The sequence below is a fragment of the Perissodus microlepis genome, chromosome 20 (genome assembly GCF_051167445.1).
Source record: "Perissodus microlepis isolate ML-2025 ecotype Zambia chromosome 20, ASM5116744v1, whole genome shotgun sequence".
Taxonomy (NCBI): Eukaryota; Metazoa; Chordata; class Actinopteri; order Cichliformes; family Cichlidae; genus Perissodus; species Perissodus microlepis.
The window spans coordinates 31,705,870-31,724,724 of NC_140480.1; the positions used below are offsets into that span (position 1 = coordinate 31,705,870).

At 37.6% G+C, this 18,855-nt stretch overlaps 2 protein-coding genes across 3 annotated transcripts; both read left to right on the forward strand.

Moving 5' to 3' along the window:
* Positions 1-729: 729 nt before the first annotated feature.
* On the forward strand, positions 730-4,935 carry LOC146364943 (uncharacterized). The gene is made up of 6 exons (XM_084916286.1): positions 730-769; positions 1,854-2,189; positions 2,408-2,548; positions 3,947-4,045; positions 4,302-4,342; positions 4,783-4,935. The coding sequence occupies exons 1-6, from the start codon at positions 730-732 to the stop codon at positions 4,933-4,935; spliced, it is 810 nt and encodes a 269-aa protein (XP_084772412.1).
* Positions 4,936-7,788: 2,853 nt separating this feature from the next.
* Positions 7,789-18,855, forward strand: LOC146364944 (uncharacterized). Of its 2 annotated transcripts, none has more exons than XM_084916066.1 (7): positions 7,789-7,828; positions 8,519-8,857; positions 14,803-14,970; positions 15,854-15,952; positions 16,328-16,365; positions 16,448-16,603; positions 17,181-18,855. In XM_084916066.1, the coding sequence occupies exons 1-7, from the start codon at positions 7,789-7,791 to the stop codon at positions 17,355-17,357; spliced, it is 1,017 nt and encodes a 338-aa protein (XP_084772192.1). In that variant the 3' UTR covers positions 17,358-18,855. The 2 variants fall into 2 exon arrangements, with proteins under 2 accessions (XP_084772192.1, XP_084772191.1); XM_084916065.1 differs by lacking the exons at positions 7,789-7,828; positions 8,519-8,857 and adding exons at positions 12,896-13,229; positions 14,255-14,590.

The following is an 18,855-nucleotide window of genomic DNA, read 5'->3' on the forward strand; positions in this document are numbered from 1 at the left end:
AAGAAGATGAAACACCACATTTTTTTACCTGTTCTGCTTTTTCTTATTTTCTGTCAGATGCATACTCTTACAATACTCACATTCAATATGGCCAACTGAGAACCTACCTGATTATTTATGCTGACCATGTCCAGCTTTATGATCATAATGTACCTACCATCTGATGGTTCCTTCAAGTAAATAAAGTGCTGTGTCACAAAACTCAAATGACTTCAAACTTGTTTACTGAAGATGAAAGTGAGTCAACTGTACTCAGATGATCTTCACGATCACCCAATCTCAGTACAATTGAGTAATAAAGTGAGTGAATAGATTTTTGTTTGAAATTTTCTATTTTGATGGCTCAAAACTTCCTCTCTGTCAGTGTCAAAGCTTTTTTAGTAGTCGAGTTGCTTTTAGATGATGCAGTGTTTTTGGTTTCACACGAAACTGGACAACAGCCAGACAGCTAAATTAATATTAATTTGATCAAGTCTGAAAAGTCTGCTTTGTTAGACGCAGGGCAGACTTCCAGAAACCAAAAGAATCAACTTCTGAAGGACAATTTAAAAGAAACCCATAAATAAATGGACACTTAATCTTTGACTCTGTAGTAGAAAAAAACCATCAAAGCGCAGGAGTGTGAATTTGAAGGAGGGACTGTGAGGATAAGAGAAGTTAGAAGTTCCTTGTTTCCAAACAGAGAAGTAAGAGAAGCGGCATTAAACATTAAGCCGTCAGAACCTCGAGATGAAACTCTGTCACATTTTCTTCTGCTCCATCTTCCTCTGTAAGTAAATTCTTATTATTTCTTATTTATAAAAATGTTTGCAGGTTTTGCACTACATCAGAAAGAGTGCTGAAAGCAGAAGCAGAGGCTGTCTGTGAGTGAATGTCCACAGCTGGATGCTTCGATACTGAACCGCGGTACAACATCCACACTTAAAAAAAAAAGTTTGTGCGCCTTCAGCGTTTTGTACGCTACAATATGGGTTCGGTATTCATGGTGGCTTTAGGTGCACCTCGTTAATTCAGCAATCTATACTCCCGAACACATCAGAATGTTTAAAAGGCTGGTTCAGTTTAATTTTGCTTTCTTGGGATAAACATCTGTAATTACTTTGTTGTTCTATTTGATGCAGTGTTTTATATAATTCAGGCTAACATCATGACTATAAGGAAGCTTTTGAATTTTTTTTTATGTCAAAACAAGTTCAATTTTTCATCAGCAAATTCTACAAAATATCATCTAATTTCTTTATCTGTGGATTTTCAAATACCTCACTACACACAAGTCAGTGGGATAATACTGTGATTTTGATGCAGCAGTAACAGAATTACAGTATGCTTTGTTTGAATGAGGACATACCCCACCACTTCGAATTTTCCAGGTAACTTCTGGCTTTCAGTAAAGAATAATCCTGGTCTTGGCCAGTAAGTCACGTTTCTGTGAAAGCTAAACTGCAGCAATGTAACTGTGGGCAAAAGACAACAACGTTATTTGTGCCTTTTTACTAAGTTCAAGAGGAACAGCACAGCTTAAATGTTAACAGACTGAAAACTGAATATTAAGCAACTATTTCAAAAACCTGAAAGCAGATCAATTTCTTATCACAAACAAATAAAAGGTCAATTTTTAAACTTTTAACTCTGAGCTGAGCTGTTCTTCAGCAGATGGCTTGTGTCGATGTCAGGAAGAAGCAGGGTGATTTTGTTCAAATGAAAAAATATAAAGAGAGTGAATTTAAATGAACTACTTTAAAATGTTGTGCTGAAGTACAGTGAAAAATCATCTGTTTTAATTTAATAAAATATTATCAAACTGCAGTTTTTACAGGAAGTTGGTAATAATTGATTGTTCATATTTTCTACAGACCTGCAGGATGGAAACACTGGACTTAACAATGATGAAACTCCCGTCTATGAAGGAGTGGAAGGAGGAAACATCACAGTTACATGCAAATTTTATATCCCTGGAAGAAAAACATTGTTCTGCAAAGAAAAATGTGAAAAAGGAAACATTCTCATCGAAACACCTGATTACACAGCTCAGAGCGGCAGATACAGCATTGAATATGAAAAAGATAATTTCTTAACTCCTATTGTGCACGTGAGCATCACACAGCTGAGCAAGTCTGATTCAGGACAGTACAGCTGCACACTGGACACAAGTTTTCAACCATGTGATTTTCAGCTTGTCATCACAGGAGGTGAGTAAAAAAAATCTTCTTCATGTCCCTGAAGATGTGAAAGTCTCAATGATCACAGTTACATATCTTTCAAATAACCTACATGTGTCATATTTACACTACACGTTTAGTTTCACGAGTTGCGCTGTAAATACACATTAACACCTATTACTCACATGCAGACAGAAAACCTGCTTCAAGCAGGATTATTATTATTCTGATTGTTTCCTTGTTCACAGCTTCAGACACTCCAACACCTCATGAGCCTTTATCAACATCAACATTTCTCTTATCAGCTTCCACAACAACAACAACACATTTCAGTTCAGGAAGCTTCACACCTTCATCAACCTCTCCTGAAACACTGTCATCAGGCTCAGGTACATCATATATGCACGTGTGAATGTGTGAGTGTGAATCAGTCTCGTGTTTATCAAACAACCTTTATCCATGTCCATTAATGACATCAGCAGGAGTGGAAGAAGCACTTTGAATTATTCCTGAAGTATAATTAGAAACAGTCACGGAGCAGAAATACACAACTCTGTTAAAAGTAAAAGAAAAAAAAAGTATGTCCCTGAAGATGTGAACTTCTCACTGACCACAGTTACATATCTTTTAAATAACGTACATGTGTCATATTCACGCAACAAATTTAGTTCAATGACTTGTGCTGTAAACACACATTAACCTCTATTACTCACAAGCGAACAGAAAACCTACAGAAAAATGATTATTATTATTATTCTGATTGTTTCCTCATTCTCAGCTTCAAACACTTCAAACACTTCCTCAACACACCTCATCAGCCTTTTTCAGTATCAACATTTCTTCTGTCGGCCTCCACCCGAGAAGCAGTCTGATTTATTCCTGCACTATAAGAAGAAACAGCCACAGTGTAGAAATACACAATTTTCATATAAGTAAAAAAAAAGAAAAGAAAAATGGTATTGACATTAAACTAGAGTTAAAGTATAACAGAAAATTAATCTGAACTTATAAAAAAAAGTGAAGTCATCAAATAAATGTAGTGCTGTAAAGGCCGTCAGAGTGTCACTACATGAGGTCTTGATGGCAGATAAAGATGTGATCAGTCAATATTTGACTTCAATGGTTCTCAGATTTCTTCCTATGAATTTATATAAGCATCAGTGTAACAGTCACACAGGAATGTTGCATGTAGGTTCGTTTTTATTGAATATTTTAAGCAGATTGATGAGGCGTTCAACTCTTACCAGCAAGCATTACAACATGACATGATACACATGGCAAACATTTTTTTAAACTAGTTTTTTTTTTTTTTGAAAGCCCCCACTTCAGATGTTATCAGTTCATGCTATGTCATTTTTGGTGAATCTCCATGACTTACTTAAAAAAACAAAAATAAATTAAACTTTGAATATGTATGTGTGCAACTTTATTGCTAAAATGTATTTATTACATATTTTGATTGTAACAGTTAAATATGTTCTGTTAATCAGTTTTTCTGATTTTCTTCATGGAGATGAGGCTCATTAAATCCAAATCTTCTGGACTTGCTCTGTCATAATGTTCAGAATCTGTGTGCATGCTTAGTACTTAGAGTGTAGCTTATGGGAAAAACACATTTAAAGTCTTATTTTCAAAAGTCTGGGGTAAAGTTGCCAAACTGACTAAAGTAGTCAGTCCAAAAACACCAACCCCATTGAATTTACCAGTCACCACAGTTCATCTGTCGTTTTCTAAAAACTCGTGAAAAGCAGTATTTGAAGTTTTGTGTCTGTGTGTCTGTCATCCAGGTTTGTCCTTGGAGCTGGTGATACGTTTATCTGTGGTGGTGGTTCTGCTGCCTGTTGTTCTGCTGCTCATCTACAGAATCAAGGCCGAGGGCTCTAACGGTGAGATACCTTCAAACATTATTTAAAACCTTTAAGATTCATTAATTGACAACAGAGTTATTATACTTTTGTATTTTGATGTCTTGTTTTCAATTCAGATTATTTTCAGTTAATTTCCAGAGTTGATTTTCAGGTTTCAGTTTAAGGTTTATTGTTAGAAAATGTTTAGTTTTAGTTGAAGTTTTATTTGTTTCAATTATTATCCTGAGGAGGGCATAGTAAAGCTAATGAAACTTATTACCTGTCTGTTCTACAGGTTTGAACTGCAAGAGACGCTCAGCACATGACCACACTGAGGTGACTTATCTCTGTTTGTTTTCTCTCTATGTCATGGTTTCAAAATCTGTACGAGGCTGGAAAGAAAAACAAACAAACTGAGATTTCATGTTTAAAATAAAAGTTCAGGATTCTGAATTTAAATTGGTAAATGCTGACCTAAAATGTTAAAACATTATTTCATTTCAGTTTCAATCATATGATTCATTTTCATTTAAATCTGCACTAGTCTCTGTTTTATATTAAAAGATGCAAGCGGCACTAAAATGAACCAAAATAAAGTTCAAAATCTACTTTTTCACTTCTCTGTGTACTATAAATAGAACTCACAGCTTCTGTTTCCATCCTGACACTAAAAACCTGCTGCACATCATCATCTTCTGCTTTAATATGTCATTGCTGTCATTGTGTTTTTGTCTTTGCTCCTCAATTCAGTCAATTTGTTATTTTTATTTTCCCAGATTGTTCTCAGTGAACTCGATCGTCCAGTCTCCTCATGTGAAGACTCGACCTACCAAAGTCTCAATACAGCGAGCAGAGATCACGACCAAACCTACTCTACACTCAGACACAATCAGCAGCTTTCAGACATGAACTCCTGTGAAGCTGAATGACTGCATGAACAGTCATTTTTCCTTCTGAAGGAAAAATGACTCTTTAAATCAAGTTACCAGGGTCAGTGATAAAGATTTGATCATCAAAGTGCTGTAAAAGCAGGAATGAGATTATGGACCTCTTAGAATCCACAAGTCAATCTCATCCATGTCACCTTCTCCCATTGCTTCATCCTTTTCAGCCAAGTATCAAGACCAAACAGGTAATAGACGCGTTGCTCCACCATGTACATGTCACACTTTGCCCCTTTCAAAACTGAAATGCACACGCATGCAGAAGTTGCAGTAAGTTGCAGTAACAGCAGAGGGAGATTTTACTTCAAGCCAAATGGTAAATGGTAAATGGCCTGTATTTGTATAGCGCTTTTACTAGTCCCCCCTAGGGACCCCAAAGCGCTTTACACATCCAGTCATCCACCCATTCACACACACATTCACACACTGGTGATGGCAGCTACATTGTAGCCACAGCCACCCTGGGGCGCACTGACATTAAAACAATTACGGAAAAGCCTTTAAACAGAAGTTATTAACACATTTACACACACACATATTATATTACCTGCCTAGTTTAACTGTTTCTGATGATTAAGGACTAATGTACTTCATACGTTTGTCCTCGCCCTGCTGGTAATGCAACTTCTGTATGGACGCATCCATTTCATGTTTTGTAGAGGCAAAGCGTGAAATGGACACAGTGGACCGGTGTGTCTATTATATATATTGGTTCGATCTTTTAGCTCAGTGGTTCCCAAAGTGGGGAACATGCCACATTGCATGGGGGGTGCGGTATGATTTTTTTTAAAAAAGAAGAGTGGACACTGTTAGTATAATAGGCAGGTTTTTTGACGGGGCTCCCACACAAATGCAAAGCAGAAGATGAAGCATCACCAAATATGCTTCCAAACCAACTTCCTTCCAAGCCAAACACAAACATATGATGAAGCATATCTTACCTTTGGCTTCACCTGCACAACAGCTGTCAAACCAAGGGTAGGTCTCCCCGACAGAATTAGTTTCCCCTGTGTCGGGAGCACACGCTGGGCTCTCCAAATCACAGACAAACAGCATCCCACATTCTTGATTTTTAGTTCACAAACACTATAGCGACTAACTACTCCTGAAACTTTGGAGGTTTTAGCTCTTTATACAGTAAAGTTACAGGAGGATATAGATAATTATCAGGCAAAATGTCCTTCGTTTGTTAATCCCACATGAGAACAATAAATATATCATTTTCTGCTGTAACCCCCAAACTGAATGGTAATGTAACGACACTCATTTTTTACTTTTTCATAAAACTAAAACATCACTACTTCCATGTCTAATAGTCTGTAATGGAGGCGGAGTAAACTGGATCCGCACTCTGTGCCGAGCGAATGCTCGCAACACAGGGGGAATACATTTTGTCGGTGATACCTACCTTGGCACAACACTGAACCTGCCACAATTTGTTCCCCCGGTTCAAATCACGGACAAACAGTGTCCCACAGTTGTTTATGTTTTTAAACCCATTTTGCACAGAGAGACATTTTTTAAAGAATGTATTGACAGCAGCGTTGATTGTAAAACAAAGAGGGGCCTAGCAAAAAAAGTTTGGGAGCCACTGTTTTAGCCACAGTGTGAATGAATGATGTAAATGGATGTGCAGTCTGCCCAAGTCACCTATTAGAAGGTTTGCTTTTTAATTAAAATAAAAGTCATTTCAAAGTTTCTAAACTATCTGGAATCACTCGTCTCATTCTTTGTTTAAAATATGTTGTCAGGACACATTTGTGTGTTAGGAAGAGTGTGGATTCCAAACGCAGGACTCAGCAGAAAGACTTGAACTCAAAACACAGCGTTATTAGCTAACAAATGGCAAACTTAACAACACATACAGATGAGTAAAACAGGAGCAAACAGACTGAAAACTAACACTGACAGAGAGAAGGGAGAACACACAACATGAGGGGAGATCACAACAAGGGAGTGAAGGAAACTAAAGGCTTAAATACACAGGAGGTGATCAGGGAGATGGAACTCACAAGAACACAGGTGAACTAAATCTGACAAACAAGACAGAGGATGCAAAACTGAATGTACGGGCAGGAGACGGGGGACTAACAAAATAAAACAGGAAGGAACACACTGAGACTGAGACATGACACTTGGACTGGGGATAAACAGACATGGAGACATGACAGACTGGGGACACAAAAGGATGAAACACGGAAATGAAGATGGGAACAGGGAAAAACCACAGCCAGACAGACCTGAACACAATGGGGAGACCAGAGGTAAAACAACACAGAGACACTGGAGACACAACACAGGGACAAAACTAACAGACTGGACACAAAAGGACAAGAAATCAAGAAATATAAATAACAAACTCATAGACAACAGAGTGTAACATATGCAGGAAGTAGAAGCTAAATTAACTTATAACTTTCAAAGACACATAATTACATAATTTTGTATTTGGCAGGTGATCGACCACAGTTTTGTATTAAACACTTTTCATCTTGACAGGAAGCCCCTCAGTGTTGAGCTTTCTGTCAGTGTCACTGCTCCTTTAGTAGGTGAGTTGCAGATGGATTCACACGATGAAACTGCAGCCAGTTAAATAAGATTAGTTAACTCCAAACACTCTGTTTTGGAAGACAAAAAAAGGTTACAAGAAAATGTCAAAGGTGAAATTGAAAATTCAGAAAATGTAAAACTAAACCATAAATAAATGGACAAAAAAACCCTGTGAAAGCAGAGGAGTGTGGGTTTGAGGGAGGGACCACAACAAATGCAAAAATTAGAAGTTCCTGGTTTGCAAACAGAGAAGAAAGAGAAGCAGCATTAAGCCGTCAGAACCTCAAGATGAAACTCTGTCACATTTTGTTCTGCTTCATCTTCCTCTGTGAGTAAATTCTTCTTATTTCTGATTTATAACAATGTTTGCAGGTTTTGCACTACATCAGAAATAGTGCAGAAAGAAGAAGCCGAGGTTGTCTGTTAGTCAATGTCCACCACTGTTCTTACGGAGCAGATGAAGAGCTAAAACCTCCAAAATTTCAGAAGTAATAAGTCATTATTAGAGGTGTTTGTGATCTAAAAGCCCAGTGCGCGCTCCCGACGCAGGGGAAACAAATTCTGTCGGGGATACCGACCTTGACACGTCACCTGGTTAGCAGCTGCGTTCAGACCGACAGCAGCTCGTTTGTGTTCAGAGTGCTGCTTCCTTCTTTTCCAAACTACTAAACCACATTTAGAGCTTGTAAGGAAACAACCTTATCATTGAGTTCAGGAGGAACAGCACAGCTTAAAGCAGATCAAGATCTTATCACAGACAAAGAAGAGGTCAGTTTTCAAACTTTTAACTGAGCGGTTCTTCAGTAGATGGCTTGTGTTGGCAGGAAGGACCAGGATGGTTTTGTTTAAATGAAGACTACAAAGAGAGTGAATTTAAATGAACTACCTTTAATTGTTGTGTTCAATTAGATAATAATAATAATAACAATAATTTGTTTCAGTTTAATTTAATACAATATTTAAAATCAAATGCAGTGTTTACAGGAAGTTGGTAACTGATTCTTCCTGTTTTCTACAGACCTGCAGGATGGAAACACTGGACTTGCCAATACTGAAACTCTCGTCTATGAAGGAGTGGAAGGAGGAAACATCACAGTCGAATGTAAATTTTATTTACTAGGCAGTAAGATGTTGTTCTGCAAAGACAAATGTGAAAAAGGAAACGTTCTCATTGAAACAGCTGATTACACAGCTCAGAGCGGCAGATACAGCATTACATTTGTAAGAAAGAATGTACTGTCAAAGGATATTGTGTACGTGAGCATCACACAGCTGAACAAGTCTGATTCAGGATGGTACAGATGCACACTGGACAGAGGTTTACAACCATGTGATTTTCAGCTTGTCATCACAGGAGGTGAGTAAAAAAATCTTATTCATGTCTCTGAAGATGTGAATTTCTCACTGAGTTACTTTTCTTTCAAATAACCTACATGTGTCATATTTACACTACAAGTTTAGTTTAATTAGTTCTGCTGTAAACACACATTAACCCCTGTTACTGACATGCAGACAGAAAACCTGCTTCAAGCAGGATTGTTATTATTCTGATGTTTCCTTGTTCACAGCTTCAAAAACTCCAACACCTCATCAGCCTTTATCAACATCAACATTTCTCCTGTCGGCCTCCACAACAACAACAAACTTCACTTCAGCAAGTTTCGTACCTTCGGCCTCCTCTGAAGTCTCCAGACAGCCTCAAACAGCTGCAGGTTCAGGTACATCGTATGTGCATGAGTGTGCATCTGTCATTGTTTATCACAAAAATAAAAACCTCATCCATGTCTATTAACGACACATCAGTGTGGAAGAAGCAGTCTGATTAATTCCTGAAGTATAAGTAGAAACAGCCACAGTGTAGAAATACACACAAAAAAGTATTGACATTAAAGTTTAATCAAAGTATCAAAAGTAAAATTACCAGAGTTGTTTTATGATGAGGTTGTGTTTGTGAATTTTTATCTGTTAATTGCTCCCAATGGCAACCTTTTCATAATTTAAACTGAATTATGTATTTGATGTAAGAGACAGAGTGTGTAAAAGCGAATATCTGAATTTAAGAATTTAAAAATCTGTATGAGACTGGAAAGAAATGGCATGGACCTGGGTCATTTTGGCCCAGCGGTTTAAGTTTCCTGTGCTTTTTGTCATTTTTTGCATTACGTTAAGGTTGGGTTTCCTACGTCACTCTGTTCAGTATTCTCCCTGTGTTGTTGCCTTCTGTGTCTCCCCCTGGGTGTCTGCATTTACATGGTTGTGTGAGTTCTTGTGACATCTTGTTTTCCCCAGCCTATCATGTCTGCCTCTCTCCCTCATGCTCCTCATGTTCTCTCTCCCTCTAGTTTAGTTTATATTTTCCCAGTATAGTTTTGTATCGTTTTCCCTCGAGTCAGCAATGAAGCTGCATTTTGAGTTCGCCCCCATGTGTTGCGAATCTTGCATTTTGGGTCCAATCTCCTGCCTGCCACACAGCAATTCATGACAGAAAAGAAAAACAAAAAGTGATTTCATGGTTTACAAAAAGTTCATGATTTTCAATTTAAATTGGTAAATGCTGATCTAATAGGAAAATGTTAAAACAATATTTCATTCCAGTTTCAATCATATTGAGGCGATCGTGGCTCAAAGAGTTGGCAGTTCGTCTTGTAACCGGAAGGTTGCCGGTTCAAGCCCCGGCTCGGACAGTCTCGGTCATTGTGTCCTTGGGCAAGACACTTCACCTACCACCTCCTGGTGATGGCCAGAGGGGCCGATGGCGCGATATGGCTGCCTCGCTTCTGTCAGTCTGCCCCAGAGCAGCTGTGGCTACAACTGTGTGAATGTGAGAGTGAATGAATAGTGGAATTGTAAAGCGGTTTGAGGGCCCGAAAAGCACTATATAAATGAAATCCATTATTATTATTATATGATTCATTTTCATTTAAATCTACACTAGTCTCTGTTTTATATTAAAGATGCAAGCGGCACCGAAATTAACCAGAGTTGTAAATCTACTTTTTCACTTCTCTGTGTACTATAAATAGAACTCACAGCTTCTGTTTCCATCCTGACACTAAAAACCTGCTGCGCATCATCATCTTCTGCTTTAATATGTCTTTGCTGTCATTGTGTTTTTGTCTTTTCTCCTCAATTCAGTCAATTTGTTATTTTTCTTTTCCCAGATTGGTCTCAGTGAACTCGATCGTCCAGTCTCCTCATGTGAAGACTCGACCTACCAAAGTCTCAATACAGCGAGCAGAGATCACGACCAAACCTACTCTACACTCAGACACAATCAGCAGTTTTCAGACATGAACTCCTGTGAAGCTGAATGACTACATGAGCGTACCAGTCATTTTTCTGCCATTGCTTCCATCTTTTAACCCAGTATCGTGACAAAACATGTAATAGACATGCTGGTCCACTGTGTACATTTTACACTTTGCCCCTTACAAAACATGAAATGGACACACATGCAGAAGTTGCAGTAACAGCAGAGGGAGATTTATTTCAAGCCAACATGAAAATAATCACCGGAAAGCCTTTAAATAAATGTTGTTAACACATTTACATGTATATACATATTAGCCACCTAGCTTAACTGTTTCTGATGATTAAGGACGAATGTACTTTGTCCTCACTACCGACTTCATGGCTTTACATGTATTACTCCCCCTGCTGGTAATGCAACTTCTGCATTCATGTCCATTTCATTTGTTGAAGAGGTAAAGCGTGCTATGGACACTGTCGACCGACGTGTCTGTTACACGTTTTGCCGTGATATCAGTTTGATCCTTTAGCCACAGTGTCAATGAATGACGTATATGGTCTACAGTCTGCCCAAGTCACCTATTAGGTCTGTTTTTTAATTAAAATAAAAGTAATTTCAAAGTTTCTAAACTATCTGGAATCACTCGTCTCATTCTTTGATTAAAACATGTTGTCATGACACATTTGTGTGTTAGGACAACTATGACCCAAACGCAGGACTCAGCAGAAAGACTTGAACTCAAAACACAGCGTTATTAGCTAACAAATGGCAAACTTAACAACACATACAGATGAGTAAAACAGGAGCAAACAGACTGAAAACTAACACTGACAGAGAGAAGGGAGAACACACAACATGAGGGGAGATCACAACAAGGGAGTGAAGGAAACTAAAGGCTTAAATACACAGGAGGTGATCAGGGAGATGGAACTCACAAGAACACAGGTGAACTAAATCTGACAAACAAGACAGAGGATGCAAAACTGAATGTACGGGCAGGAGACGGGGGACTAACAAAATAAAACAGGAAGGAACACACTGAGACTGAGACATGGCATTTGGACTGGGGATAAACAGACATGGAGACATGACAGACTGGGGACACAAAAGGATGAAACACAGAGATGAATGTCTTGAGATATATTAACTACGGAAGACAGGGAACACAGATAGGCACAAAAAATAAACAAAAACAGACCAAATAGTCATGAACACGACTGGAGAGACCAGAGGTAAAACAAAACAGAGACACTGGAGACACAACACAGGGATGAAACTAACAGACTGGACACAAAAGGACAAGAAATCAAGAAATATAAATAACAAACTCATAGACAACAGAGTGTAACATATTCAGTTCAGTTCAGTTTCAGTTTTTATTTGTCATATGCAAGTTAGCACAGGGTCAAAATTGCAATGAAATGTGTTTGACAGCAGCAGTCACTCAGCAGCATGGTACAGTAGAAGAAAATATAATTAAATAAAATAAAATAATAAAAAAATAGAAAAATAGTAAAGAGCAAAATATTAGAGAGACGTGGCAAAAGAGAAAAGATGACTAAATATATATGTATCTATAAATATAAATATATGTACACTAGTGATTAAATAAGAAAATCTTGAAAAGAAATATGACGGGAGGGCAGATGGGATATTGCACAGGAATGAGCAGCAGAATATTCAGGAAGTAGAAGCTAAATTAACTTATAACTTCCAAAGATACATAATTACATAATTTCCTTAGGTACTAATAAAGTATTCTCATTCTGATTCTGACATAAACAAGTCCAGAATAAAACTGGAAATATTGAATCAAAAACTCGGGACCATGACAGGTGTAGGCTAATTTTTTTTTTCATTGTCAGTATCTAGCTCTGTTCATTTCCATGTATCTGATGCTACTTTTTGAGTTTGCACCTACACCCTCAGCACACACTTCCAAATGTCTTGTTGTTTACAGTTTGGATAACTTTCTCAATATTGAAAAGATAAACAACGTGCCGGACATTTTCTGATGAGAGCGAAAAGAATCAAACAATTAAGTCACTAGACAGGTGTACTTAATCATGTGGCAGGTGAGTGAACACAGCTTTGTATTAAACAGTTTTTATTTTGACAGGAAGCCCCTCAGTGATGAGCTTTCTGTCAGTGTCACTGCTCCTTTAGTAGGTGAGTTGCAGATGGATCTCACTGCTTTATACAATGAAACTGCAGCCAGTTAAATAAGATTAGTAAACTCCAAACACTGTTTTGGAAGATAAAAAAAAGTTTCAAGAAAATGTAAAACTAAACCATAAATAAATGGGCAAAAAAAAACCCTGTGAAAGCAGAGGAGTTTGAGGGAGGGACCACAACAAGAAGCGAAAGTTAGAAGTTCCTGGTTTGCAAACGGAGAAGAAAGAGAAGCAGCATTAACCATTAAGCCGTCAGAACCTCGAGATGAAACTCTGTCACATTTTGTTCTGCTTCATCTTCCTCTGTGAGTAAATTCTTCTTATTTCTTATTCATAAAAATGTTTGCAGGTTTTGCACTACATCAGAAATAGTGCTGAAAGCAGAAGCCAAGGTTGTCTGTGAGTCAATGCCCACCACTGTTCTCACAGAGCAGATACAAGCCTGCATTCATACTGGTAAAGGTTTAACATTCAACGGAAATGACAGAATTACAGCGTAGTTTGTTGAGATGAAGACATACCCCGCCTCCTCGAGTTGACAGGTGTGCCAAGGTAAGTATCCCCGTCAGAATTTGTTTCCCTTAGGTCGGAGCATTCGGTGTGGACGGAGAGCGGATCCAATTGACTCCGCCTCCATTACATTACCGTTTAGTTTGTTGGATGATTTCAATAAACCAAGGATATTTTGACTGATAATTATTTGTATCCTTCTCTAACTGTACTGTATAAAGAGCTAAAACGTCCAAAATTTCAGAAGTAATAAGTCATTGTTAGAGGTGTTTGTGATCTAAAAGCCCAGTGCGCGCTCCCGACGCAGGGGAAACAAATGCTGTCGGGGATACCGACCTTGACACGTCACCTGGTTAGCAGCTGCGTTCAGACCGACAGCAGCTCGTTTGTGTTCAGAGTGCTGCTTCCTTCTTTTCCAAACCACTAAACCACATTTAGAGGTTGTAAGGAAACAACCTTATCATTGAGTTCAGGAGGAACAGTACAGCTTTAATGTTAACGGAATGAAAACTCTGAATATTAAGTAACTATTTTAAAAACCTCAAAGCAGATCAAGATCTTAATACAAACAAATAAGAGGTCAGTTTTCAAACTTTTAACTGAGCTGTTCTTCAGCAGATGGCTACCGATGTCAGGAAGAACCAGGATGGTTTTTGTTCAAATGAAAAATACAAAGAGAGTGAATTTAAATGAACTACTTTTAACTGTTTTGTTCAATTAGAGAGAATAATCATCTGTTTCAGTTTAATTTAATACAATATTTAAAATCAAATGCAGTGTTTACAGGAAGTTGGTAACTGATTGTTCATATTTTCTACAGACCTGCAGGATGGAAACACTGGACTTGCCAATGCTGAAACTCTCGTCTATGAAGGAGTGGAAGGAGGAAACATCACAGTCGAATGCAAATTTGTGATCTTTGGAAGAAAAACATTGTTCTGCAAAGACAAATGTGAAACTGGAAACATTCTCATTGAAACAGCTGATTACACAGCCCAGAGCGGCAGATACAGCATCAAATATGAAAAAAATTATTTATCAAAGGATATTGTGTACGTGAGCATCACACAGCTGAACAAGTCTGATTCAGGATGGTACAGATGCACACTGGACAGAAGTTTACAACCATGTGATTTTCAGCTTGTCATCACAGGAGGTGAGTAAAAAATGTATTCATGTCCCTGAAGATGTGAACTTCTCACTGACCACAGTTACTTTTCTTTCAATAACCTACATGTGTCATATTTACACTACAGGTTAGTTCAATGAGTTGTGCTGTAAACACACATTAACCACTACTACTGACATGCAGACAGAAAACCTGCTTCAAGCAGGATTGTGATTATTCTGATGTTTCCTTGTTCACAGCTTCAAACATTTCAACACCTCATCAGCCTTTATCAACATCAACGTTTCTCCTGTTGACCTCCACAACAACAACAACAACACAGCATGTGAACGTCAGTTCAGGAAGCTTCACAGCTTCATCAGCCTCCTCTGAAGTCTCCAGACAGCCTCAAACAGCTGCAGGTTCAGGTACATCGTATGTGCATGTGTGTGTGGGTGTGAGTGTGGATCCGTCACTGTGTTTATCACAAAAATACAAACCTCATTCATATTTATTAATGACACATCAGCAGATGTGGAAGAAGGGGTCTGATTTATTCCTATAAGTATAAATAGAAACAGCCACATTGGAGAAATACACAACTCAGAAGTAAAAGATAAAAGTATTTAAATTAAAATAGATTTAAAGTATCAAAAGTGAAATTTCCAGATTCGCTGCAGGATGAGGTATATTATTTTTGTTTATTTAAACATTTTTCTTGTTATTCCATCTTATTGTACACTCATTATAGTTTGAACGAAATTTATATAATTCTTTATTTGAGTATGTTTTGTAATATTAAGCTACAGAAGTGAAGTTATAAAATAAATGTATTGCAGTAAAGATCAGACACAGGGTGCCATTTACATAAAAAGGGAAAGACCAACTTTGAATTGAGGAGGGGGCCTAAGGGTACATCTGTCAGCTGAGACTGAAGAAGTCAATTGGATGAGTGACGAAACGTTTCTCCCACTAAAAACACGACGTCCAGATGAACAGAATTAACCTCTGGGGTGGCGCCAGTGTCCGGCAGCCTCGCCTCTGTCAGTGCACCCCAGCGCAGCTGTGGCTACAATGTAGCTAACCATCACCAGTGTGTGAATGTGTGTGTGTGAATGGGTGGATGACTGGTTGTGTAAAGCGCTTTGGGGTCCTTAGGGACTAGTAAAGCACTATACAAATACAGGCCATTTATCATTTTTTAAATATCTGTGGTTGGTTGAATGACTGAGACTTTATTTCAAAAATGTATTTATTACATATCACATATTTAGAGTGTAACAGTATAAAATCTGTTCTATTACGTTGCAGATAAGCTGCTTCATGTGACTCTGATTCTGGTCGCTATGATCACCATCTTATCAACAGCTTTGCTGATTTTCTACAAGAACAGGAAGAATAAACCAAAAGGTGAGCCTGTAGTAAACAAATTCATCTCTTCAGTCCACAACATGACGGGGATGCAGGTTCATTTCCTGGAGATTAACCCTAAACTTAATGTTAAACCAAACCTTTATAATATATTGTGTAATATTTATTATGGGGACTTTTTATTGCAAAATGTGAAAGTGTAAATAACTTTATGCTTTAATAATAAAAGTAACAGGAAAATCTGAAAGGAATCGAAAGCACTGTGACACGGTCATTGGTTGCAGTTTATTTCAAATCAATCATTGTTTAATCTCTTCACTACTTTTTCCTCATACTGTTCAGTTCTTTGAGTTCTGTTACTGTGTGACTTAATGTGACATAAATACAGATATTTAATGTTTGCATGTTTTTCAGGACCTCCTATGAAAACTGAACATGCTGAGATCACACAGGTGGGTATTAGGAGTTATGAGTAACCTGATCTTCATTAGTACTTGATTAGGATCAATCAGCTAGTTCGTTTTCTTTCTCCAGGCCAACTGGCTTTATGGAAACATCACAGAGGATGAAACTCAGAACAGTGTAACTCCTGTGTGGGTGTCTTCAGTTTATGACTACCCCGAAGGCTCGCAACGAGATGGAGTTGAAAACCAAGAGCTCTACAGCCTCGTCACCGCTCCTCAGAACACAGTAAATAAAATCATGGTTTGATTTTAAACTCTGGCATCAGAAACAATGATCGGTGCAACATTTTGGGCAGTAAAGTAATTCACTAGTTGTCTGGATCGATCTGTTATACTCTCTTTTATATTATAGTGATTTACTGTTTGCAAAAAGTTGCTTGTTTGATTCCAGGCAGAAACAGAAATTGCTTCAGGAAGAGCAGCAGATGTAAAACTAAATCAAAACTCTAAAAAACTCTAAATCAAACCACTCAGAGCTGCCAGCTGTGGTGAAGCCTTGTGACAAATCAGCAGCAGAAATGACCAATGACAGATAAACAGTGCAGTGATGAATCTTTTGTTAAAACAGCAGAGTGGTGCTGGTATCAGTTTATTTAACATAAGTAAAATGGATTTCTATTTTAAATCACTCTTACTTTATCAACAAGATGAGGTTAAACTTTTTTTAAGAGTTCACAAATTTAGTCTATTTTTTAACCTGCATGTACAAAAATTATCTTCTGTCTGGTAGTAGCTCTAAATGTTCATGTAATTACAAATTAATTTTTAAGATTCTGAAGCTTGATGCCACCTTTTTATTTCAGGCTACAGATGACATGAATGATGCTGATTACACTGAAGTGGATTTTTCCCACATTCCTTCCTCCAACAGCGCCCCCTGTGGTAATATATGTGACACTGTCTACTGTACACCTGCGATTTATGCCAATCACCCCAACGTTGGTTCACCTCCTCTGTACTCTACTGTTGAAATACATTAGATCTAATGCTGTGGATGGCACCTCAGTAGTCAGCAGGTGAACATAATTAGTCTTGGATAAATGCAATGTTTTACGATAGTTACTCATTATTTAGCTTAAAAGATAACTAATTCACTTTTTTTTCAAACTATGGTATTTCCCAATAAAGTTATTGTCATAATTGATAGACAATTACATAAAATCATAATGAAATAAACTGCAGCATCCCGTAAATGTCTGTTGGATGGTTAGGCATGGCATTTAGCTTTTCTGTTTTCAGCAGTTAGCCTGTTAGGAAAAAGCTGTGCAGAATGATAGATTAACCAGCAAGCAGGCTCTCCATTATAGAACGCCAGGACGGCCATATATGGAACGCAGTCCTGGCATTCCATATCCATACTCCATGGAGGGAAGTTGCTAAATGTAGTTAGCAACTCACCAGGTGGCTAATTTCACATGTAATTTTAACTGGTTAGATTTTAACCTAACTAAGTAGTCCTTTTTTCTAAAAGCAAACAAAACTAAAACTGACAACTGAAATATTATGAAAGACTTCAGCACTTTGGCCGACACTTGATGTCTTTTAAATGTGCTATACAAATAAAGCTGAGTTGACTTAACATGAAGAAAAAATTATGAAGCTTTGGAAAGCTTGAAAACATCTAAAGATGCTTACAAATAGCATTAATCTCACTACAAAGTGATTTTTTTTTTTACCAGCATAGCTAACTAGTGCTAGCTAGCATTAGCCAGTACCATTCCGGCCACCTTTTTGTTCAAATATGGCCACTTGTGTTTACAGAAAAGAGAATAATGCATCATTAAAGACCTCAAAAAGCTGGTCCAACTTTTTATTTTAAAAAAATTCTCTCTGAGAAGTTGTCTCTGTCTGTTACTCGATATAATCCAGAAATGTTTGCCAACAGTCTATATTGAGAAGGATATTCTAACAACTTTACTGAATGCAGTGTGACATCCCATATGGAAAAGATATATATAAATCTTATAAAGTTTGTATCTGTCTTGTGTGAAACTTGTGTGAAAAGCATACAAGAGTGAAAACAGATATAAGATCCCTTGAAAAATTATATAAATGAAACTTGTATGTTTTGGATACTTATTAAAACAATATATGAAAGTAATGAGAAAGTGGCCACCTACATGAGTAAATCATATCAGTTTTTACTAAGTCCAGCTCATTTCCTCTAATCTATTCAGTCACAGATCATTTTATTGCAGGTTCACACAAGAATTTGAGGGATGAATTTAAATGTCATGTTATGTTGTGTTTTTCCACATGTATCCCGTGTGTGGATAAATGTCAGTGATGGATGTCTCTTATAATAGCTGCAGTAGGTCTGAGAAGATCTCTTTGTATCCTCCCGACCTTTAATACAAAATGAAATGAGAGCTGGTTGGAATGAAATTCTACAAACTGTTTAATAGATATTGGTCACAAATATAAGGTCCCAACAGTGTAACCGTAAAACTTCTTATTTATGTCATTTTACACTGAAAA

Coding starts and splice junctions, on each gene's coding strand:
- LOC146364943 (XM_084916286.1), top strand. CDS start 730: ATGAAACTCTGTCACATTTTCTTCTGCTCCATCTTCCTCT. Junction 2,190..2,407: donor TCAGCTTGTCATCACAGGAG/GTGAGTAAAAAA, acceptor CCTTGTTCACAG/CTTCAGACACTCCAACACCT. Junction 2,549..3,946: donor AACACTGTCATCAGGCTCAG/GTACATCATATA, acceptor TCTGTCATCCAG/GTTTGTCCTTGGAGCTGGTG.
- LOC146364944 (XM_084916066.1), top strand. CDS start 7,789: ATGAAACTCTGTCACATTTTGTTCTGCTTCATCTTCCTCT. Junction 14,971..15,853: donor TCAAACAGCTGCAGGTTCAG/GTACATCGTATG, acceptor ATTACGTTGCAG/ATAAGCTGCTTCATGTGACT. Junction 16,366..16,447: donor AACATGCTGAGATCACACAG/GTGGGTATTAGG, acceptor TTCTTTCTCCAG/GCCAACTGGCTTTATGGAAA.